The sequence below is a fragment of the Narcine bancroftii genome, chromosome 2 (genome assembly GCF_036971445.1).
Source record: "Narcine bancroftii isolate sNarBan1 chromosome 2, sNarBan1.hap1, whole genome shotgun sequence".
Classification (NCBI taxonomy): Eukaryota; Metazoa; Chordata; class Chondrichthyes; order Torpediniformes; family Narcinidae; genus Narcine; species Narcine bancroftii.
In genome coordinates this window covers 36,081,379-36,106,265 of record NC_091470.1, presented here as the reverse complement: position 1 = coordinate 36,106,265, position 24,887 = coordinate 36,081,379, and the positions used below count along the sequence as shown (strand labels likewise).

The 24,887-nt window shown below is 37.4% G+C and overlaps 1 protein-coding gene across 6 annotated transcripts in view; it reads left to right on the top strand.

Annotated features, from left to right (window-relative positions):
- Positions 1 to 24,887, top strand: part of slc38a6 (solute carrier family 38 member 6) — a 79,533-nt gene that overhangs the window by 51,661 nt on the left and 2,985 nt on the right. For 2 of the 6 annotated variants that reach the window (XM_069916274.1, XM_069916272.1), the window contains 10 exons: positions 4,104 to 4,182; positions 4,696 to 4,781; positions 8,234 to 8,292; positions 17,053 to 17,115; positions 18,169 to 18,219; positions 19,024 to 19,103; positions 20,464 to 20,564; positions 20,659 to 20,783; positions 21,989 to 22,133; positions 22,917 to 23,011. In XM_069916274.1, the coding sequence (XP_069772375.1) occupies positions 4,104 to 4,182; positions 4,696 to 4,781; positions 8,234 to 8,292; positions 17,053 to 17,115; positions 18,169 to 18,219; positions 19,024 to 19,103; positions 20,464 to 20,564; positions 20,659 to 20,783; positions 21,989 to 22,133; positions 22,917 to 23,011 (884 nt within the window). Of the gene's footprint in view, positions 1 to 4,103; positions 4,183 to 4,695; positions 4,782 to 8,233; positions 8,293 to 17,052; positions 17,116 to 18,168; positions 18,220 to 19,023; positions 19,104 to 20,463; positions 20,565 to 20,658; positions 20,784 to 21,988; positions 22,134 to 22,916; positions 23,012 to 24,176; positions 24,282 to 24,887 lie in introns of those variants that run through there. The other 4 variants (XM_069916273.1, XM_069916276.1, XM_069916275.1 and 1 more) reach the window with 4 other exon arrangements.

Sequence of the window (24,887 nt, the reverse complement as noted above, 5' to 3'; positions counted from 1 at the left end):
TGCCAGATCACATTTCTTAAGTCCAAAGGTCAGAAGAGATTTAATTAATGCAACTTTCAATAAGTGCACCGAATGTTGAATTAAACTGTAGACGATGGATTTTTAGATAGATTTGGGTGAACGCGGATGCTTTTTTTTCCTTTCTCTCTCCCGACAAGCACATATAAATGTGCCTTGTGTCCAATTATCCTGTTTATTTGAAGTTTTTTTCCCCCCTCTAAACTTATTTAAATACAAAGGGAAATATTGTGGAGTGAAAGAAGGATGAATAAACTTGCTGTTGAATCACACCATTCAGTGGGATCAACTTGCAGGGAAAGTGCGATAATTTCTCCAATTCAGGAGAAGTGCTGTCAATTTGTAGACTGCGAGGTCTATAAATCATTTTGATCAGTTAATCTTTTTCTGATGGTGTGATTGAGACATTTCATGGCAAGATGCTCCAGTGATGAGTATTAGCCAGAGATCAAAGTGATTTTGTTCCACGCAATAGAGCAGCCATCAAGATTGCATCTTAAATTGCATTTGAACAGATTAGCTTGTTGGAAATTTAGTGTAGGAATTCTCTACAAAGGGGAAAAGAGGTGTTGCCATATTATAAATGAAGAAAATAATAACAATGGGCTGCTTTACTGGTTTATTAAGTGTTATCCTGGGTGAATGATTAGATTTGTAATGCAAAAAACAACTACTGGAGGAACTCAGCAGGTCAGGCAGCATCCATAGAAGGAAATGAACAATTGAAGTTTTGGATTGTAATCCTGTTCTGGTTAAAAACAACAACCATAGGACACAGCACCACAGAAATGGGCCCTTCAGGCCATCTAGTCTGAGCCAAACTGTTATTCTGCTTCAACCCATTGACCTGCACCTGAACCTTAGCCCTCCATACCCATCCATGTACCTACTGTTACGAGGCAAGAGGACCCCAAAACCCAGCAGCAATAGATATTCACCAAGACAAATGGTTACTTAAACAAAAGTTGCTTTTAATTATCTTTAAACATAAAAACAGAATCACACTTTAACAACACTATTGACTTAACTAACCTAACTTAACCTTCCTCTAATTCTAAGCACACGTGTATGTAATGTGTGTTTAAGTTCAGAAAAGTTCTTTGATTCACAGTCCAATCTCACTTCTCATTCCTCCAAGTTCACTGGTTGCAGGCAATTCTTAGACTGTGCACAGAATGTAACATTTATAAAGTTCACCAGGCTTTGGTGCTTGAAAGGTAAATGGTTACTGCTCAGGAAGGTTCTTGTCAGTTTTCAGAGAGAGATTCGTTGTTCGCTGACACCCACAACTGATTCCTTTTTTAATCAGCCACTTCTGTGTATTGCCGAAGAAACTTGTCCCCTCAGGGTTCTCCAGATGATAACCTCTTTCTTTCAGGTCACCACATAGTTCCTTTTTGTTTCTTTTATTTCTCCTTTTACATGAACCACGAGGGCTTTGACCAGGCTGAACTAAGCACTCACAACCCGTCTTCCAAATGTGGTTTTCCACAAGCTTGCCAGCTTGACCTGTTCCAGTCCCAGTTGCTGCTATTGACTGTCAAACTGATCTCTCTCTCATGACCCTCCTAGAACAGCAAGTTCCACTCCAGACAGAATCCGGCTCCGACAAGTTCTTTCATCTGTTGCCTTTTTGTAAACAACAATCCATTAGTGGAGTCTCTTGGACACTCTCCAAAGCTTCGGCAAAGATTATGGGGCCGATCTGTCTAGCATTAGCAGAGCTCCAGTATTTTAAATAAGATCTGTTTTAAAGTATTTGTATGTGACCTACACTAAAAACCCTGCCTCAATTTATCTCCCAGAAACATATCTATATACTGTCCCACTACCCACATTTTTCTTAAGGTCAAAATCGAGCTCCTGTTCACCATTTCAGCTGGCAGCTTTTTCCACACTCTTACCATTCTCTGCTTGAAGAGCTTCCCCCCACCCCTCAATGTTCCCTTTAAATATCTCACCTCTCACCCTTAACCCATATACTCTAGTTCTAGTCTCACATTACAGGCTTTCTCAGTCCTGTTGAATGCATATCCTATGTCACGTGAGAAATGTTTCTTGCACTCTGAATAGCCCTGTGTGCAGAAAAGAACTTTATTTGTTGGCTCTCATCGCTTCAGAGAATCCACAGGGCTGTGTGTTAACATGGCACATTTCAGAAGATGATCACCTCCACAATATTAGCAAATTCTGCCTTGTACTAAAAGTTTTATTGCAATATGTTGGACTTTATTCCAAGGGATTTAAAGCACAAGGGGTGACATGGTGCTACTGCTAGTGTAGTTGCCTCACAGCTCCAGTGATGTGATTCTAATCCTGACCTCCGGTGCTGTCAATCTGATGATTGCTTGCTCTCCCATGATTGTATGTTTTCCCATGTGTTTGCTTTCTTTTCTCGAGTACTCGAGTACTCGAGATGGCGGAGGTCGACAGCATCGAGTCCACGCTGCTGAAGATCCAGCTGCGCTGGGTGGGTCACGTCTCCAGAATGGAGGACCATCGCCTTCCCAAGATCGTGTTATATGGCGAGCTCTCCACTGGCCACCGTGACAGAGGTGCACCAAAGAAAAGGTACAAGGACTGCCTAAAGAAATCTCTTGGTGCCTGCCACATTGACCACCGCCAGTGGGCTGATATCGCCTCAAACCGTGCATCTTGGCGCCTCACAGTTTGGCGGGCAGCAACCTCCTTTGAAGAAGACCACAGAGCCCACCTCACTGACAAAAGGCAAAGGAGGAAAAACCCAACACCCAACCCCAACCAACCAATTTTCCCCTGCAGCCACTGCAACCGTGTCTGCCTGTCCCGCATCGGACTTGTCAGCCACAAACGAGCCTGCAGCTGACGTGGACTTTTACCCCCTCCATAAATCTTCGTCCGCGAAGCCAAGCCAAAGAAAAATGTTTTCTTTTATATTGCAAAAAAATTGCTGTCAATGTCCTCTGGTGTATAAATTAATAGTAGAATCTGGAGGTGTTGAATGGAATGTGAAGAGAATAAAATGATTGCCGGAGGGTTAATTGTGAAATGGTCAGCATGGACTTTGTAGGTTGAAAGGCATTTCTCTCCATGCCTTATGACAAATCAAAAGTGGATGAATGATCACTATGTAAATCAGGAAGAGTATAGGAGTCACTTAAGTCCATTTCCTATGCTGGAGAAGTTGATTGGACCCTGAGGTATTACAGCCAGAGTTAAATTATGGATAACTCCACAAAATGAAGGTTGGGGCAGAAATGATAGAAATATATTGGGGTGAATAGTTGGAGACATGGTTCAATTGTCATCAATAACCTTGGATGATAGAATGATGAGGAATTTGAGGCAGAATCATGCATATGAATATGTAGCTAAGGTGGATGGGCAATGGGACAAGTCCAGGGGAGATAGTACATGTACAAGCTCAATGAGTTGCATCCTAACTAGTGGGGAGATTTCCTTGTGGTATTGGGTTAGGAGGTATATGAGTATTTCCCAGCAATTTTATCCAAATTGAATGTGGAATATTAGATATAATTAATGAAGAAACAATGTGACATTAACAGAAATTGAGCTTGAAGATACACAGGAATGGAAGCAACACTTCCCTGTTACCAAGTTTCCTCATGAGACAGAGGGTAGATTGAAATTTTGACTTTTTCCTCAAACTGATCGCTATTCTAAAACCTCCCACCTCCCCACTGATGCTGCCTTGAGGGATTTGGTGTCAGGTTTTGACGATGCTTCAGTGGAATACTATTTTGAAGAAACCATAAGTTGTTGATATCTCAAAGGTTAATTTATGTTTGCGTGGTGTATAACTTGAAATCTGATAGTTTTACATGTTCAGATGGTGAAGCTGAGATAAAATTGTAATAAACTGTTTATGATATTGCTTTTATAGTTCAGTGAAAATTGCAAATTATTAGAATGTTTTCATGTTTTTTTTGCCTCATGACACTTGTTTGGTCTGTACCAAGTTAGCATAATCATTTTACTTACTGATTCATCAATAGAGATCAATAGTATGATTCTTGATAAAATAAGAGGGAAAATAAGACAAATATATCCTGATACCTTCACTCTTGCTACTTCTTTGCCATCAGCAATGTCATCTTATCTGTTCATCATAAAATCTGAATTGCCTGCTGCTATCGCTGGTTTTCTACACAACACCCAGAGTGGGTAAGTGTTGTCAGTATAAGTAGTTTTTATGTGTAAATTAATTAATACAGTTGAAGTACATAAGAAATTTATTCATCAGTGAGCACATTTGAAATTGATCTGACTGCATTGTACACACTGTTACCTAGTTAGGAACTATCTGTAAATTGATTATTAGAGCAAAACCAAAAAAATAATTGTTGAGATACATACCATCATTTTAATGTTGCAGGTTAAATAATTTCAAGTTTTACATATCTGCTGGGAATGGCAAGAAGTATTTTCAGATATATTACCAAGCTTCCTGCAACATAATTGATTTCCTGTGAACTATTCCAGAAGTTTTTAATTTTACTAAATGCATATAGTATAAATTTTTCTCTCTGAAATGATTTGTAACAGCTCAGAATAATTCCAACTATGCAGTTTACACTTGCGGCAAATTGGGATAGCTAGCTTGTACGTTCTTACTCTTGTCACTGTATGTATTCTACTTTACTGGTATTTCATCTGCATACTTTATTGTTACCATAGGACACCTTGGTATCTTAATGGACAAATCCTCCTCATCATTTCCGTTATCTGTATCATTCTACCTCTTGCTCTTATTCACAAAATAGGTAACTATTTTTAACTCTTATTCACTGTTCATGGAGGGCACACAAAGAATTTTTTTTTTTAACTGCAATTCCATTTCCCAAGATAACATAACTCAAGAAGATATGTTAAAGCTGTGCAATAGTAATTCAATTGAATACTCTAAATGGAATAGGAGAAGCTTTTGTGCTAATTTTGAAATTCTTCAACCAGGTTATTCATTGTTACATTATCTAAGTATTTCCTGTTTTGATAATGAAATCTCTTTTGTCTTAGTGGAGCAGCCATTACTGTGAGTAAGTGTTGAATTTCATTTTGCATTTTCTTTCCAGTATGAAATGAATGGAAGATCAATAACAGCTCGTTCATTTATCTTGTCCATTTATCCTATTGCAAGCTGCATTAGAATTTGCCAAATAGCAGTAATCTTTTGAATTAAAATATTGAATTGATGTCCAGCCACTTAAACTTTTTGAGTGTTTCTGAAATATTACGGTACTGAATTAATACATTAACATTTTGCTACAGTGTTATTATGGCAACTGCATGTGTGCAAGCCCTAAACTAACACTCCTGCGAAAGTGCTGACTTTTGTCAAACTTACAAATGATGTGCTCTGCAGTACAGCAAATGCTAAAAATTTGAATTAAATACCGGTAATACTCAACAGCTCACCTTGTAGTTGTTGAAAGAAAATCACTTGATCTTTTGAGTCATTGATCTTTTGTGAGAACTGATGAAAGGTCATCAACCTGAAATGCTAACTCTGCTTGAGACATGTCATCTTGCCCAATAAGATTTTTGTGACAATTGGTTGGAAAATATAAACAGCAATTTAGGGTGCATTGTGCTTGGAAGATGTATTTCGTGTTTGCTATTATTTTGTTATTAGCACGTGGAACATAAGAAGAGGTCAAGAAGAGCGCCATTGGTTAAGATCTTGCGGAAGATTAAGATTGGAGCAAATAGATTGTTGTATTTTAATAGATTGCGCTTGATTCAGCGCATCTACATGGTGGTTTTGTTGTGGTTGTACTTGATTTTTGTGACTTCATTGAATTGATTGGCCTGGATCTCTGTATCTCTCGAGGAAGAGAGCCACCTTTTCATGGTTCATTGACAACCATTTTAATTGATAGATTGAAGCAGTTCAATCAATTTAAATATTTAAGAACATATAAAATGACTTGGTTCTTTAAGCTGCTGGAAGTAAAGAAAAATAGACAACTTGCCTTTAATCACAACCCTTTTCAAATGAAGGGCCCCTACGTGTCACCCCCTACACAGCCTTTTTCTGTCAGTGCCAGTCCCAGTCATCACATTATTGCCACTGTTCCTAACTCTCTAGGAATTCTGAGTCTCATTAAACCATACATCAAATTCTCTACTTGAGATTTTTTCATTGTTTCCTCATTATCCATATTCATTGAGCCATCCTGTCCACATAGTTCCTTGTCCATTAGCCCCCCCCCCCCCCAACTACTCTGCCATCCTGCCTGCCATTCTTCCACGATCCCATTTTGCAGATTGTCTTGTTACCTTCTAATTTTTTTTCTCAGGCTTCAATTCTCCAGAGATTCAATCATAGTCTTGTCTCATATTTTGTGGACACCTTTCCATCCACATTCTCCTTCTCTCCCTCTGACACTCACTTCGCCCATCAAGCTCCATCAGTTACTTGTAGGTGACCTATGAGTGTAAAATTTAAATTGCTGGTCAAAGGGAATGGTCAAGATTGGAAGTCATTCATGGACCATTCCAGGAGAATTGGAAACTCTAGTCTAGGAGCAGGTAAATGTGGAAAAAGATTGGCACTCTCAACTCTCCATCAGTACTATGAACTTTTTTTAAAAAACATTGAAGCTGAACTATGATTTCAGTAATGCATGTCAAATTTCCTTGATTAAATGCAACTTGTTTGCAATCTCATTTGTGTCAGAAGCACGCTCTACATGAAATTGTTTGTGTGGAACAGTATTAATGAATTATCATTTGTGATGAGCAACATAGGGACTCCAGATTTTTTTTGTTGTTGCCTTGAATGGTTTTTTGAAATTGCTGAGCTTTTCATTCTTCATAGACTCCCAGCTGTACATCACATTGTCGTGGGACAGGGGAAGGAGGCTGGACAATTACAATATGAATGATGCATCCTTTGTGTCTGTTCTTTGCAGTACATTTCTAGTGCTGTTCTATTTTTAAAAAATTGATATTGCAAACTTTTAAAACCTCTCATTTACTTTGCAGTTAGGTTACTTGATACTAAAGTAGACTGTCCTAAAATGCTAGTTTTTCATTTAGGTTATTAAAAATAATTTTTAAGAGTAATTCCTAGCTTCAAATATTTGGTACAGAATTACAAATGATAGTTTTGTGAAAATTGAATGAAAGATGTGGGTGAAAATTTTAGAAGTAAATGAAATTTAAATATAAACTTCAAAAGATTTAAAAGATGCAAAAATGCAGGATAGAAAGAGCTATTTGTCTCGTGTCAGTGCTGGCTTTCCTATTAGTCTCCAATCTCAGCCTTTTCCATTGGTACTTCAGAGATTTTCATATTACCAAGTCAAGAATTTACCAGGAAAATAGCTAGCCATAAAATACCCAGTTTTACTCTTATCCTACCCTCACCCATTCCCCCCCCGTTGCCCTTCAAATTCCATCTCATCTACTCATAAAGGGCAATTTATAGTGACTAATTGGCCAATTACTCACCGTGTGGGATATGGAAGCAAATCAGACCATTTGGAGGAAATCCGCGTGGTCACAAGGAGACTGTGCAAAATCCAGTCAGACAGCCCCACTTGAGTCAGGATTGACCCCTGATCACTGGAGGTATGAGAAAGGAGCTTGAACTCTGAAGTATTTTGCTTCCACTGGTCCTTCACGTAATAAATACAGTTCATTATAATAATAGAAACATTTCTTTGCATTGCTTCTTCCTCATTGACACACCATTACCAAAATAAATTATTTTACATCATGTAAAACTTGTGTCTTCTGCTTACAGATTTTCCTGCCATTGGGGGAAATTTTGGATTTATTCTTTTTTTAAAAAAAACGAGCTATTGATTTTTTCACTCCAAGTAGCACCTTCCAACTTTCTGTAATCTGAATCGTAACTCAACACTACTTCTTGGTTGAAATAACGTAACTCATCTGAACCCAGGTTGTGTTCTCACCCAATTAGTTTTGGAACGTGAATGGTATCAGAAGCATGTAAACTTTGTTTATAGTCCTTTGGTGCCATTCCTGCTAATGACTTCTGGTGCTGTTTAGTTCTTGTGAAGTGCTAGTAGATGTTTACTGTCAGTGTTTTTGCTGTGCTTTTTCAGAGGTGGAAGACTTGAACACTATTTTTATTCTCATAGCTTTAATTGTAGTGATTTTAAAAATATATATTTTCATGTATATATTTATTCTTTTACCTTGCAGTTTTAATTTGAGCTTTTGTCATATTGAATTGTTTTTGTAGAGTTTCTTGGTTACACGAGTGGCTTGTCCATATTGTTCATGGTGTATTTTACTACAGTGGTGAGTTTTGTTTCGTATCTTCTTTATTTTAAAATGGTTGATCAGAAACAGACTTAACCTGAAACACGTTCCAGAGTTCCTGAAGACACCAGTGCTTCACTTCATAATAAAAGTGGTAAATGTTGGAACAAGTCTTTGGTGTACATTTGAAGTGTGAGTGGGACAAAGCCAACCCCGACTGTTGTAAAAACACAATGCTGAAACTCAGCTGGTCAAACAGTGCATTTTATAGAGCAAAGATATAGATACCGTACATAATCGTAACTTGAGTCATCACCTCTGCACCCTCAATTTTTGTCTTTGCAAGTTCTGGAAGGCTACTTCATTGCATTAATTTTAAAGCCCCTCACTGTAAACATTTAATATCTCTTAATTTGAAGTCGTCCAACACTCATCCGTATTCACACTCACGCCAGTTCCCATTCACCCATCTCCATTGTGCTTGTGGACTTGAATTGATTTCCAATTGAGTGATATTTTGAAAAAAACTCATCCTTAATCTTAAATACCCAGCAATATATTCTCCTTAAGTGTGAATTCATTATTTTATTGACTCAATTATTTGGGGTCTGCAGGCTCCACAGTAAAAACCTTGGAACTCTGAAATTTCTCAAAATTTCCTAAAAATCTGCTCTGATCAGTTTTGATGGTTTGATTATGCTCTTGTGGTTGTGCCTGGGGTGTTTCACTATGTTAAAGGTGTTTTTTTTTTAAAATAGATATTGATTATTTCTGTCAAGTCTCTTCTAAGTTTTACTACACTGCCATATGATACAAACTCTTCCACAGTTCTCACATGGTCCTTTAGTTGTCTAATTTTCTTTAAAAATAGCAGAATTGGCACTTGGATAATGACTAAAATGTATTTTTAGGCAATTTTCAGTCACATTAGCTGATCTTGAGAGTAGGTCACTTATGCAATTAAAGAAATAGGTATTGTAATCTAGCAAAAAAAAATTAAATCTATGTCCTTGATTTATCTTTTCCCCAGTCAATCACTAATATATTTCAAAATGTTTTTGACTAGGATGGATGCTTTTTGTCCAACAAAAATTTGAAGGGCTGAATGAAGGAGCAAACATGGATCTTGAGCCCATATACCATACTATAGAAATTGCATTAGAACACCAACAGGCTGCCACAAATCTGCCTTGGCCTATTGGTCCACCACCTATAACAATCTGTCAATGGCTGAGAAACATAATAATGAAAGTCTACTTCTAACAGTAAATGTGTCGAAGATACAGAAAGTTTATGACAACTGTCATTATTCTTGAATATGTTTATTTGAGTTGCAGTGAACAGCTGCTAGCTATTTGACAATTCATATTTTACCCTGGTATAATGAAACATTAGTATGAAATACGAACCATGACGATACTTAACCTAAGACAGATTCACAGTCCAGATACGCAGACAATCCTTTGGCACCACAGTACAATACAATTATGAAAGCTATAGAGTTAGAGAACAGTTCTTAAACTTGCATCTTTTGAAAACTTATTTTTGTTTTTAAGAAAGCAATTATGTATATTAGTTAACAGATTAAGCCATTTAGCTTTTCTAACATTTGTTTTGACTGGTATTGTTTCAAATTGTGAGTTAAAGAATATACTTTTGAATACAAGACTCTACTCATTCTTCATTATCTTGGCTATTTTATTCAATAAAGAACATTAGAACACAAATAAGAGCAGGAATAATGTGCTCTGCCATTCATGGTTGATCTCACAGTGGATTTGGCAAAGCTTACCTCCCTGTTCCTCTGAATTCCCTTATGTTATATGGAGTCCAGAGGACCCCAAAAACCAGCAATAGGTATGCACCACAATACAGGGTTACTTAAACAAAAGTAGTTTTTAATTATATTTGAATAAGAAAACAGAATTGAACTTTAACTTACTACTTAACCTACCTAACTACTTAATTTCTCCCCCCCCCCCCCCCCCCCCAATACTAAGCGCAGGTGTGTGTAATGTATGTTTAAGATTAGAAAAGTTCTTTAGATCACAATCCAATCTCACTGGTTGCAGGCAATTCTTGGACTGTGCACAGAAGTTAGCATTAACAAAATTCACTAGGCTTTGGTTCTTAACAGGCAAATGGTTACCACTCAGGAGGGTTCTTGCTGGTTTTCAGAGAGAGATTCCTTTTCCAGGACATCTGCAACTGATTCCTTCTCAATCAGTCTTGCTGATGAAACTTGCCCCCTTCAGGGTTATCCAGATGATCCTCTTTCTTTCAGGTCACCTTTCACACCGCCAGTCTTCTCCTTTCACCAGGCAGACTTCCAAAGTTTGCCAGCTTGTCCTTCTGGAACTCATTTCTGTGTCCTCTCTCTCTCTTTCTGTTTCACACTCTCCCTCTCTGAGATCAAAACTCTTCTCCTCTGCCTCCAAAGATCACATGCCTTCCCAGGCAAGCTGCTGTTGATATTTTGTTGCCACCTGTAAAAAGCATTCTGCAAAAGTCCTGCAAATATTCTGTGTTCTAAAATGTGTGTGAGCAAGCTGCTCTAACAATTCCTCCCAAACCACCTCTAAATACTCTGTCACACTTACTATTCAAAATCTGTCTCTCTGTGTCTTAAATACATTTAATGAGGCTGTGTCAATTCTTCATCGGGCAGGAAATTCCACAGATTTACCATTTTCTGGGCGAAGCAGTTCCTTTTCATCTGACTTAGTTGTACTTCTCCTGAATCTTGACGCTATGTTCTCCATTTTTAGTCTAATTTCGTAGTGGAAACTTCCTCCTTGCCTCTATCATATCTATTTCATAATTTTATGTGTCTCTTAAGATCTTCCCTTCATCTTTCCAAACCAAGCTACTCAATCTCTCTTCATAAACTGACTGCCTCATCTGTGGAGTCAACCCCCTCTGCACTGTGTCCAAGCCAGTATATTATTTCTCATGTCAGTCGTCAAGAATTGCGCACATTACGGTAGGTGCTACCTCACCAGTACCCTGCACAGTTGCAGCAGAATCTCCCTGCTCCAAGTTCAATTTCTCTCACAGGGAAGACCAACATACCATTTTATTACTTGATTACATGCTGCACCTCCAGGGAATTAGGGGTTACGGGTTATGGAGAGAAGGCAGGGACGGGGTACTGAACTTTAAGATCAGCCATGATCTCATTGAATGGCGGAGCAGGCTCGAAGGGCCGAATGACCTACTCCTGCTCCTATCTTCTATGTTTCTATGAACCTGTTGCTATTCATATTCAAGCACTCCCAGGTCACTCTGCAAAGCAACATGCTCTAGTCTTTCATCACTTGAATAATAGTTTGATTTATTATATTTCCTTCCAAGGTTGATAACCTCACATGTACCAACATAATAATCCCTATGCCAGACTCACTTAACCAATCTAGATGTCTCGGTGGGCTCTCTCTGTCCTCAACATAATTTCCTTTTCCACTCAATTTAGTATCATCAAACTTAAATTTCCTACACTTCATACTCTTCTTGAAATTATTAATGCATATTGTAGACAGTTATGCCCTTGGCCCAGTGCAGCTCTCTCTGGAATTCCCACTAATCACTAATTGCTAACCAGCAAAATACTCATTTATCCCGATCTCTCCCTCTATCAATGCTAATGCATTACCCCCAACTCAGGGCTTATTTATCTTGTACAAAAGTCTTTTGTGCGGTACCTTGTTGAATGCCTTTGGGAAATATAAGAGTATGATGTCCACCTGATCCTCTCCATCACTGAGATTGTTATATACTCAAAGAACTCCAGGAAATTAGTTAAACATAACTTGCTCTTCCTAATTCCATGCAGTGTTTGGCCTGATGAAACAATTTATATCCAAATGTCTTGCTATTTTTTTTTCCTTAAGGCATTCAGGTATTTTCTTAACTCTGGCTGTTAAGCTAACTGGCCTGTATTTTTCCTGCCTTTTGTCTGCATTGTTTGTTTAAACAGTGGAGTTATATTTGCTGTATTCCAGTAGGCCTAATAGAGAAATTTGTTAAATTGCCACAAATACATCTGCTATAACTTCTACCATTTCTTTATCTACTTTGGATGCATCCCATGAAGAGCAGGGGACTTTAGGCCCACTAATTTGTCTAGCACTACCTCTTCAGTAATAGCAATTGTATTGGTCTTCACTTCCTATTGCCCCAACACCTCTCTTTGACTGGTCACCTATATCTTCTCTGAAGGCTGTTTGATCTTCTAACAGACTTGCTTCCATTCAGCAAGTTGGAAAGATACCTTTTTAAAATTGCTAAATAGCATGTTTTTGATCTGTCATGTATGAAGATTCCTCTATGATATCCAAAGCATTTACTTTGACTGGTGGTGGTTCGTGTGATTTTTTTTAAAAAAATGTTCTTGTATTCTCTTTAGAAGAAATCCTGAAATGGTTTGTTTCAACCACATTTATTATTTCCATTTATGTGATCATTTCTTCTTACGATCAATAAAATGTGAAACAACATAAAAGAAGATCAATCAACATACCTTTGCCAGACTTGCTACTTCCACTTCTGTCTATCTGAATTCCATTTCCCTCTTGTTCTTTTAATGATTTTACTTTTGAAATATTTATTTGGTTCTTTCTTCACATGATACAGTCTCTCACAGTAGTTACTCCACAGGAAAGCATTCATATTTTAATGATTTTCTGAAAAACAGCCGTTTGTTCTACTGCAGTGAATTCTTGATCCGGATGTCATGGTACACATGATATGAATAGCAACAGGTTCATAGAAACATAGAAGATAGGAGCAGGAGTAGGTCATTCGACCCTTCGAGCCTGCTCCGCCATTCAATGAGATCGTGGCTGATCTTAAAGTTCAGTACCCCGTCCCCGCCTTCTCTCCATAACCCATAACCCCTAATTCCCTGGAGGTGCAGCATGTAATCAAGTCATAAAATGGTATGTTGGTCTTCCCTGTGAGAGAGAAATTGAACTTGGAGCAGGGAGATTCTGCTGCAACTGTGCAGGGTACTGGTGAGGTAGCACCTACCGTAATGTGCGCAATTCTTGACGACTGACAAGATATCTTCCATATCATATCCGGATGTCTTCCATATCATGGTTTCAAACAAGACATCGATCATGCTGTTGCCCAAGAAGAGTATAGTAGCCTGCCAATCACTATCAGCCAGTCGCACTTAGATCAGCAGAGATTGTGTTCTGAAAGGCTGGTTTTGAAGCATATCAGCCCCTGTCTGCAATGGATATTCAGTTAGACTATCATAGCAACAGGTTTATGTTGGATGCCATCTCAATGGCTCTCCAGAAAGCTCTGGAACACCTGAACACATTCATCAGGATGCTCTTTATTGATTACAGTTCGGCATTTAACACCATCATATCTCAAAACTGATCAGTTTTGCCTGAGACTCAACACCCCAGTGTGTAATGGGATCATGGATTTCCTCACCTCTAGACCACAATCAGAGAGGATTGGTAAGAACATCTCCTCCACAATCTCCATCAGTACTGGTGTACCTCAGGGTTCTTAGCAGCCCCCTGCTCTACTCACTTTACACCACGACTGTGTGGCTCAGTACGACAATAACACCATCTACAAATTTGCCGATGGTTCCACAGTAGTGGGTTAAAGACGATGAGTCAGCATGCAGGACAGAGATTGAAAACTTGGATGAATGGTGCACCAACAAAGACCTTGCTCTCTAAGGAGCTGATTGTTAACTTCAGGAAGGGAAAGCCAGAGGTATTCAATCCACTGATCATTGGGGGATTGGCGGTGGAGAGGGTGAGCAAATTTAAGTTTTTGAAAGTCACAATCATGGAGGATCTTTCCTGGACCCAACACACTAATGGCATCATGTAGAATGCATGTCATCATCTCTACTTCCTCAGGGGCTTGTGGAGCTTTGGTATGACATCAGAAATACTGGCTACAGGTGTGTGCTGGCCGGGCTGCACCATAGACTGGTATGGGGACTCCAATACCCCTGAGCATAAATCCCTCCAAAAGGGAGTGGACACAGCCCAGGACATCACAGGATAAACTCTCCGCACTTTTGAGAACATCTACAGGAAATGCTGCTGTCGGAAAGCAGCAGCAATCATCAAGGATCCATACCACCCAGCTCATGCTCTGTCCTCATTGATACCATCTGGAAAGAGGTATTGGTGCCACAAGGCTCGCACCACCAGGTTCGTGAACATTTACAACCTCTCCACTATCAGACTTCTCCACAAGTTCAATCAGGGACTCAGTTAAGGACTCTTATTCGTGCACTTTATTGATTTTTTTTTAAATTCTCTCTGCATTGCACAGTTTACATTAATTATCTTTACAGTTCTTTGTTTACATGAATACACTGTGTACAATTTTTGCACTACCAATAAGTGGTAATTCTGCTTTGCCCGCAGAAAAAGAATGTCAGGGTTGTATATGGTGTCATGTACCATATATACTCTGACATTAAATCTGAAATCTAAATCTAGATCACTATCACCATTTCTCAATCAAGAATTAGAAAAAAATTATAACTTTAACTTGTTTTAGATGGTGAAATATTATTTCTTTAAACTTTTTATACAAATTAAAAGAACCATCTGACTTTAACAATATATATTTTCATTATTAACTTGCATTTAGATTTTCATCAAGTTATCTGTGTGTCACTCAGAAAAATTCATCTTTCTTTCTACATGACTGACATTTGTATTCAAATTCCTCTCTTTGGGCATATTAAATGTTGATGATCAGTCAAGTCAGTTGGCTTTGTTCAATATGTTGAGAAGTTTGTTTCTGACAGGACAGTGGTTCTTTTAGTCAATTGTATGCAATTCCATTCAGTGGTAAGAAAGATTTTGAACTTGAGATGCAACAATAGAGATACCAAGTTTACTAAGAGTTTCCCACGGAGTGGAAGTCAGAAGCCACAGCAAATTCGTTCTCCAGCTGCTTTGCACACACCATTTAAACAAATTGCTGTCACAAGTGGAGAGTTGGGAAGTTGCATAATGCGGGAGAGAAGGGAAAATGATCTAGCTTTTAGTTCTGCAGATGTAAATTATAATAAATTTGATTTTAAAACTTTGGGTTAAAAAAAATAAGATTATTTTCACTCATGATCTTTTTTTAAAAATTTATTAGGGTGGAAATGAAGCCTTTAGATTTATAAACAATAATTTATATTTTAAAAAGTCCCAAAGAATTTTATCAAATGAACATTTGTAGTGAATCACAAAAAAATATATTGGGGGTTGGTGACGAAAAGCTCTTTCAAAATAGAAAGGTTTAAGGGGAATAATAAAGCAAGAGAGAGGTGAAGAGTTTCAGTGAGAAGTGTTCCAGAAGCTTGAGTCTTCGCAATTGAACTGAAGGCCACGATGGTAGAGCAGTTAAATTCAGGTGATCAAGAGGCTATATTTGAAGGAATGCCAACATGAGGGTTGGTGTGGTACAGAGGGCACAAGGTTTGGAGGCACTTGAAAACGACAGTGACAACTTGTTTGGGAATCGATGAAAGTTCGGCAACACGAAAGTGGTAGGTGAATGGGATGATGTGAACTAGGAGAGTTTCAGAACTTTTTTTTTCATGGAGAACTGTGGAGTTCTCAGTTTGGGGATTCTTAATAAAATGGTGAATAATCAGTCAGCTACTCTTCGATATGCAGTTTGCACTTTAATTTTTAGAGTGACTAACTTTTGCGAATGTAAAATGGGTAAGAGAAGATCTTCGGCCCTGTACACCCTACCCACTTTTTCTTTGCTATTAAGAGTCGGACAGTCAGATACAACATATTTGTGTCAGTCATATTTGTATCAGTCAGATACAAACACCTTTTTGATGATGAAACTTGATGTCAATTTAGTTGAAAGTAGAGCCCAATATTTCTACAAACGGTTCTTGAAATCTGTTATAAGTTTAAGAACTGATTTATTTTTCAATGAAGTTAAAATGTTATAAGCTGCATTTCTGGGCTTTTTTTTAAAAAAAAGTTGCCTTTAGGAATGCTTAGATCAGCATTAGACCTGCCAAAACTTTTAGTCGAATTTGCTTAAAATAACAGCATTCAAATCAGATCCTGAAAAATTGATTCTAACGTAAAAGTATCTCAATAAAACATAATATTACTGAGAGCAGAATTGATTGGTTTTCATTATATTTGAGTACAAGAACTAAATCAGCATGCAAAAATAATAAATTTTGCTGCTGTTTTCAATTATAAACATCGTAAGCTCGTGCATTGGTAACAGAGGCCCCAATGTACTCTGTAAAATTCCAAGTTGGCAACAGGAAAGATGGTAACTCTATCATTTAGTATCACAGTTTAATTTTTCTAAAATGGGATAAACAGAAGGCTATTTTTGCTGATAAAATTAAAATTTGTCTATTGTATCTTTATATTAGGTTATATTTTTATTCCTTTTGGCCTCCATAATGTTTCTTTTTGTTTTCCCTGAGTTGGTGGAAGTATTTGCACTAAAATAATTAAAGCAGTTGATTCGAACTTCTTCTGATAGTTCAGCGTCACTGAAATGTTATGCCAGAAAAGTTCTGCATGTCATTTAGTAACTGGGTTCAGATTGTGGGGCAGTGCATGAGAATAACAGCAAGAATTCAACCAATGACTAGTATTTAAAGATCCATGTTGGAAATGCACATTGTTGTATTGGATTTAAGCTCAACAGTGACCCCTATCATTGAAAAAAAACACTGTTCATTCCATCTTTGAAGGTCTTGTCAGTTCTGGCTCTGCAAGCAAATATAAGTTTTTCAGCAAATACGCTTTCTGGTTTCTTTTGCAGGTCGTAGTTAAAAAGTGGTTTATTCCTTGCCCACTGTTTAATGGTACTGTAGATCATGTTCAGGTAAGAGACTTCTGATAATATTGTTTGTATATTCTGATACAAATATGAGGTAGTGTAAATTGTTTTATACTCTGCCCCAACAATGTAATAACCTTGGCCAGACTGACCTTGTTTGTATACCAGAAGTCAACCAACCTACTGGCCTTCAAAAATTAGCAGCTAATAGCTCTCATCCTCATAGTATTGGGTTGGAATTGTTCACATTTACAAGAGCCCTCATGGTTATACGCAATGAAGGCTTTGTGCCCCATCAGCACTCAAACCAAGGTTCCAAAAGCTTGGCTTATACATGCATAATGCAATGTTTTAACTACTTTCCATAAGTTTAAATTGAATGGTAGAGCAATGTCCAGAGATAATTAATTTAATAGTATTATTTACTTTAACAAAGTTTCAGATGTGGTCCAATTTGACATTCTTGCATCTGGCAAGGGTTTTTTTTAAACTTTGCACTTTATAGAATGTCGAGGCATGTAAATATATTCCATACTTTACAATGACCAATAACTAACTCTATCATTGGGTAAGGAGGATTAGTATCAGTCTGCACTGGATCTGCAGTTTAATGATTCTTCATGGGAAATGTATAAACATTAAAATCGGACTTGGCTGATTGTCATCAATCAGGTTTCTACTAGGTAACTCATAATATCCAACTAAAGCAAAACCCCTGATATTCAGCACCTGTGAGGTTTGGTAGATGCAGGAAAAGTGAATTTTTTGTTGCTCAAGGTTCCGTTATGCATGGATTGGCAAACTAACGGCGAGGCACGCCAATTTTAAACTTATTTATATTTTATCGATTTATTTCTGCAATTTTTTTGCCATTTGCTTGAGGATACTGGTTGCTTGAATCCCGAATAACAGGGGTTTTATTGCATTAATTAATGCATATATGTGGTCACGATAATGAAAGGTGAGGACTTTTTTCATGTGTAAATATTGGTGTAATAAGCAAATTGATTAACATTGACTATTCATAGTTAAACAGCTAAATTGACAAGTGATATGGGATCTTGGCTGAATACAAAATAACTTTTGTTTCTTATTTAGAATTTCAGTTCTGATGTGTGTAAACCAAAGTTTTTGCAAATATCATATAAGGTTTGTACTCTTCTCGCAGTATGCACAGAGGAAATGCAATTGTGGAGCTGCTCATTTGATATAAATTTTGTTGATCAGTGCAGTTTATCTCCCAGGAAAGTTCATATTTTTTTCAATATCTAACAGTTTTTTGATCACTTCAAACCAGTTATGGCACCTCTGAAAGAAGAAATGTCTTAATTATGTCTGATGTATAATTTGAAAAAGATGTAAAAGTATTTTCAAACACCTAGAGCTATTGATTTAACTTGAAATGAGATGAACAGTGGCCAGTTGGTATTAATGAACTGATCTAACTCTAATCCAGTTTGAGTGATGTATGCATGCTCAATGACAAAAGTGATCCAAGTAGAATGTTTGAAAGTCAAATGACTGAAATTAATCTAGAATGGAAGTATGGTCTCCATCAATGTTTAAAATTTCTTTTAAAAGGTATTTTTAATTGAATAGTTGGTAATTGTACAAAGTGTTAAATAATTATGCATTTAAGGCTCCTACTTGATGTGTGATGTTCACTCTGGTTCTGGGATTTACTGATGTCCATATTGAATATCGCTGCAAGAAATAATTAGCAGAACGCTGATGTAAGATTAACATAATAAATTAGCTTAATAAATGAAAGCTGAGGTACAAATCTTGCACTTTGTGGCTCACTCTTCCAAAGAAAATGACCTATTGGTTCATGGATCTGATTGATCTCAAGACTCAAACAAAAACCATATTCCTTAATGAATAAATACTATAAATGTTATATGTTCTATCCCATGGGATTTTTAAACCCTTCTGTCTTTTTTTGCGTCACAGAGTGCTTATGCAATTCCAACCATGGCATTTTCATTTCTGTGTCACACTTCTCTGTTGCCCATTTACTGTGAACTCCAAAGGTAAGTGGAGGACAGGGCCTGCTAAATTCAAATTGAGTATTGTGCTGTTTTATCTTGTACATATTGACTGACAGAAAATCAGTCTTTATTGAATGTATTTTTGATAGTTTATGGAAATCAGTTCACATGAATTCCAAGTTTTGCTTTCTCCAAAATATTTCACTGTTGTCCCATTGCCATTTCAATAGCTTACTTTTCCTCGAATAATGTAATTACTTATTCCTCTTTATTGGTTACTTTTCAATGGCATATTTGTTGCCCAGCTTACATCACACTTGGTGATTCACTAGCATGCCTTTAGTATTATTGTGGTAATCAAGCATAAAATTACTATGCACTAGTTAAAATATTCACACACAGTGAATATGATTTTATACTTTCAATTATTTCCATAATTTACAAAATATGTTTTCCACACTCAATTCTCCACTAATCATTTAAACGTACAAGTAAAATTCCTGTATCCGAAACACTTGGGACGAGACTTTATTTTCTGGGAGGTTTTTTTTCTGGTTTTCGGAACAATGGAACTAAGCAGCACAGTTGCATCAACAGAATACACCTGTATCAGTGGTAAAACAACAACAACAAACAATGGCAGGCTTTTTGAGTGCGGACATGATGCCACAAGTGGAAAATTCCCATGAAATAATGTTTAGTACTTACCAAAAAAAAACTTGATATTTGCTTACAAAACAAGATAAATGCAGCACCAAACGCTAGAAATTCTCCTCGATGGCTTTTTTTCAAATGTCTCATTAACAATGGTTTTGTCTTTTTCCACCACTGGTCCCCGACACCTCCCCACAACTGCCACCGGTTCCGACACCTCCCTGCTGCCGCCACCATTCCTGATACCTCCCCACTGCTACTGCCGGTCCCCAACGACAGGCATGCCTGTGAGCCCGAGGTCCCTTTTCCTGCCCGGGAACCCAAGGTGACTTCTTTGATGCAGATAGCATTGAAACCAATGTTGAGTATGCAGTTGCCATCACCGACTCCGGTTGCAGCCAAAGCTGAAGGTTTGGACCCAGTTCCATTTGGCATCTTCCCTGCCAGAAGCAAAGATTTCGATTTTTTTTTTTTTACTGTTATTGTAATCAAACTGATGCCAACAGAGCGTCAGAGCCCCACAGAGCAAGTCAAATGTTGAATTTTTTTTCACTTGTGACGTCATGTAGACACTAAAAAAAAAAGTTTTTTTTTGGAACTTAAGATACGGGGTACTCGGCCTGTACTTAAAGAGTACGTCTTTTAATATACCATTGAAAATTTTGATCCTTGTTGACTGTGGTGGCTGCTGGACCAGTAACTAAGTCCATACAAAAATTTATATCTATAGATTTCTTTTTTTTTCTAGGCCTTCAAAAAGCAAGATGCAAAAAGTAGCTAACATTGGAATAGTTCTGAGTTTTTCAGTCTACATGGTCTCAGCCTTGTTTGGTTACCTCACATTTTATGGTGTGTTAAGTATTCAATCCCATTACGAAATCTTTTGATAAACCTTCCAAATTATTTAATGATTTTTTTTGTTGAACTTTGCTTTTTATTTCAGAGAAAGTAGACTCTCAGTTGCTGCATACGTATAGTCGGTATTTGCCGCATGATGCTATCATCATGTCTGTTAGATTATGTCTGCTCTTCTCTGTACTTCTGACAGTACCTCTAATCCATTTTCCGGTGAGTTAGTCATGAGTTTATTACTATATACATTGTACAATGTACATGTGCACCAAAATTCTTACTTTCTTCAGCCAAACAATTATTTAATTTTTTTAAAAGTTCACACACAGTAATTTTAAAAAGAGATAATGAATACAAAGGATAAATATTCATAATTGCCATTTTACATGAAAAAGTGATGATACAATACCACAGGCAATCCTTTTTTTGTGGTGTTAGAGCAGTTTATGGTTAGTATAAAAGAAATTATGATTTTGTGTCCTTCAGTGCCATTTCTGTTTTTCTTGATATTTGAAACAACCTCTTTCAAAACTGCGCTGGAATTAAAAATTTGTATGCTTTTCAATAGTCTTTGCCATTTAAGATTTTTGTTTAGATCCCTGCCCTTCATCCCAGAACCATTTTGCTTTACTTCAATATTACCTCATTGACTTTCAATAGGTAACAGTACCCTTCTAAGACTTACTCCAGTCCTTTTATTGCTTTTTGTATTCTTTCCCTTCTCAATCCACATCTTTGTACCTGTTCATTGTTTCATGGTTCATATGTACATTTTGTGCTACTAGATTTAATGTTATGGATGTTATTTCTTGTGGTCTGCGGAAGTACTGATGTTTTGTCCCATCTTGAGAGACAGAGTTTTGGTTGGATTGTGCATATTAACAAATGACTACCTATTTGGAGAGCTGGTTATTGCAGACTCAGAAGGAAAGTTCATTGGTACCTGCTGAAAACAATTTCAGTAAGATCTTAAATTCTGCAACAAAAGTGAAAATAGGGGGAAAAAAATCACAATAAATACAAAAGAATATGTAATAATTAGAAGTTAATGACTTTTAAATTACATAGTCACCCCAAATTACAATGCAAAGGTGGGGGGAGGCGGGGGGCGGAGGAGAACAAAAAGTACAAACATGCTCTGGTGTTAAAAAGATGTTGAACATTTAGTACAGTGGCATGCAACCCTGCACTTTCCAAAATTCAATTAACTATATTTAAGAATGGTTTATATTCTAATGTTGTAATTGATTTCAGAAAAATTTGATATTTGTAAATGTTATAGTTGTTTCTTTAATTGAGGGCAAAATATAAAGCTCCCCTTTTTGGGGGAAAAAAAATCTGTCCCATTTACTATTGAACTGCAGGCAGTAGCATTCTAATGTTTATTTATTTATTTATCTATGATATCAATTTATTTCCAGGCAAGGAAATCCTTAATGCTGTTGTGTTTTTCAAACCTCCCCTTTTCGTGGTTCCATCATGTCATTGTCACACTTGCAATTCAGATATTGATTGTACTTTTGGCAATGTATGTGCCAAATCTACAAAATATCTTTGGTGTAGTTGGTAAGTTAATTCATTATTTGATAATCAAGATAAAAATGAAGTGTCACTGTTTCATGCTGGATACAATTGGGGAACCATGCAAACTTAGCGAGTTTTCAACGTGTTGGATTGAGGTCTCTAGCATCAATAATCTATTTATCATCTGCACTTTTAATGAAATGTAACACAGCAAGCATTTTGGTGAATGGCTTTGTTGGGGCACCTGTGATTTTAAGTGTGTGAATGATAAGTACCAGGGACAATGTGGAGCATGAAGAAATGTTTTTAGAGAGGCAGTGGTCTGCACCATGCTCATATCTCACCCCAGTTGTGAAGAACTGCTGAAAGATTTGCCGTCAAGCTAACGGCCATAAAAGGTAAAGACTGCAATTTCCTGGTTTCATGAATGCTACGTCCTACTGAAACTACCATATTTAAAATAAAGCTGGCAGCAGGAGCTTTGAGGAATCACCATGTTTATAAAATGCATAATTTGGCCTGCATTAAATAAATGATTGGGAATTTCTTGCTCTTGTATCTTACACATCGATGGGTTGTAGCAATTCAAACGAACACGAGGAAGAAATGAGACACATGGTGTGAGGATTAGATTCAGCTGTGTGAGGAAGAATTTGTGTATAATATGGACGTGAAACAGACTAAATGCCGTACATAAAAATGCAGCTTGCACATACTGTTAAAAGTTCTTTTGGCCTTTTGATAACTTTTTAGATTTCATGATGTAGGCGCATTTTTTGTGTGAACTACAACTTATTAAAATCTGAAATCCTTTCATTTCTTCAGGTTCTACTACTTCATCTACTTTATTATTTATCTACCCTGGACTCTTTTACTTAAAAATAAGCAGAGAGCCTTTAAAATCCTTGAATAAGCTTGGGGTAAGTTTTGTAGTAAAGCTACAGCTGGCTTTCTGTTACGTTGGCTGTCATTAATCTTAACAGTTTAATAACTTAGTTGTAAATCATTCTTCCTCCATCGTTAGAATGGGGTGAGGATAATTTGTCAAAGTGCTGTCTGTATCCTCTAATGTCACTTCATTCATTTAAAAATGTTTTAGATCTTTAACCATGCCATAGGACGGTTCTCTCTGTCATAGCCACTTGTTTCCTTTCAGAATAAATGGACATGGTCAGAATCAACCAGATTATCTCACTTAGTTGATTGCCATGTTTGCCTACATAGCCATGTTCCCTAAGTACCAAAACATGAACAACAGATTGAAACCAGCATCGCCATGTGGAATGTTTTAAAGACACTTGCCCTTTTAATCTCTTACTTCATTCTCCTTCCCATTATTTCCACCACTTTAACTGAATAACAGTCACTGTGTGAGAGAAGTGATATTAAACAGTACCATCTCTCTCTTGTCTACAGTACGTATAAAAGCAGAGGTACATCTCCAGAAGTAGAGGATGTCAATTTTCTCTAAAATTTAAAGTGACACTGTACAGTCATGTCTCCAATTTCAAACGAAACTGGGTATATAAACAAATTTGATTACCGATGAAACCCTGCCGGTTTGGGCCAGATGACTGTTGCAATATGGTGTAACATGAATTTTAAATGCATTCATTTGAAACTCCTCCCTACACATTGTCAAGATGTCAACCAAAGGGTTAACCCCACTTAAAATGGCAGATTGTGATGGGCTGACACTTGCAGAACCCAGTCTGTTCTTCAGGCTTGCCACATGCCCAGAATTACTACCTCCAGAAGTAGACAGCTGAGTAAGCTGGCCCTGGGCATCTGACAGCTGGAGTTAGCTCCAAGTGGTGAGTAAGCCATGGATATCAAATCCATCGTGCTTGCCTAGGAGTGCCATGGCAACCTTTGACTGCTCACTTGCTGCCAAAGACTTCCACTTCATCTTAAATTTCTCTGGATAGAGACATTTAGAAGTCAAATAAAATTGAGAAAAATGTTAAGAAAATTATTATTCGATGTTAACAAATATTTTAAAACAATAGTAAAGCTATTTGTGTTTTTTCCATTTGCATAAATGAAGTAATTGTTTAAAATCCAACTCATATTCTTATAAAACAGAATTTTGAAGGTCATCCATCTGCCTTGTCGAAAACATCACTGATTTGCTACTGCACTGGGTAGTGACATTGGGAAATGTAGATATTCTGATGAAAAGGCTAAGATGTGAGTAGCTGATAACTGGCACTTCCCTTTAGCACCACCATCTATCAGGGAGAATGACTTGGCCAAATAAATTAAAACTAATACTTGGTGGTGGTGCTCTGGTTCAGATGGAAAGCAGAGAATAAAGAGATTTTAGAACACAAGACATGGGAGTGGAATTAGGCCATTCAGCCCATCAAGTCCACTCCAAAATGACTGATTTACTAGCCTTTTTAACCTCATTCTGCTGCTTTCTTCCTGTAACACATCAAGAAATTTCTTCCTGTAACACATCAAGAAATTGCCTTTCTCTGCTTTAAATATACCCAATGATTTGGCCTGTCTGCGGCAACAAATTCTATGGATGCAGCACCCTCTGAGTAAAGAAATTCTTTCTCATCTTTGTTCTGAAGGGACGTTTTTGTATTCTGAGATTATGCCTTCTGGTCCCAGATTCCCCCACCATAGGAATCAATCAATCCATGACTTTTCAGTCTTCAATATGTTTAAATGAAATCTCTCCTCATTCCTCATTGTTCTAAACTCCAGCGGGTATGTGGTGGTACACCACCGGCCTACTGCAGGGGGGCAACCTCTGTACCTGCAGGAGTGTAAGGGGACAGGATA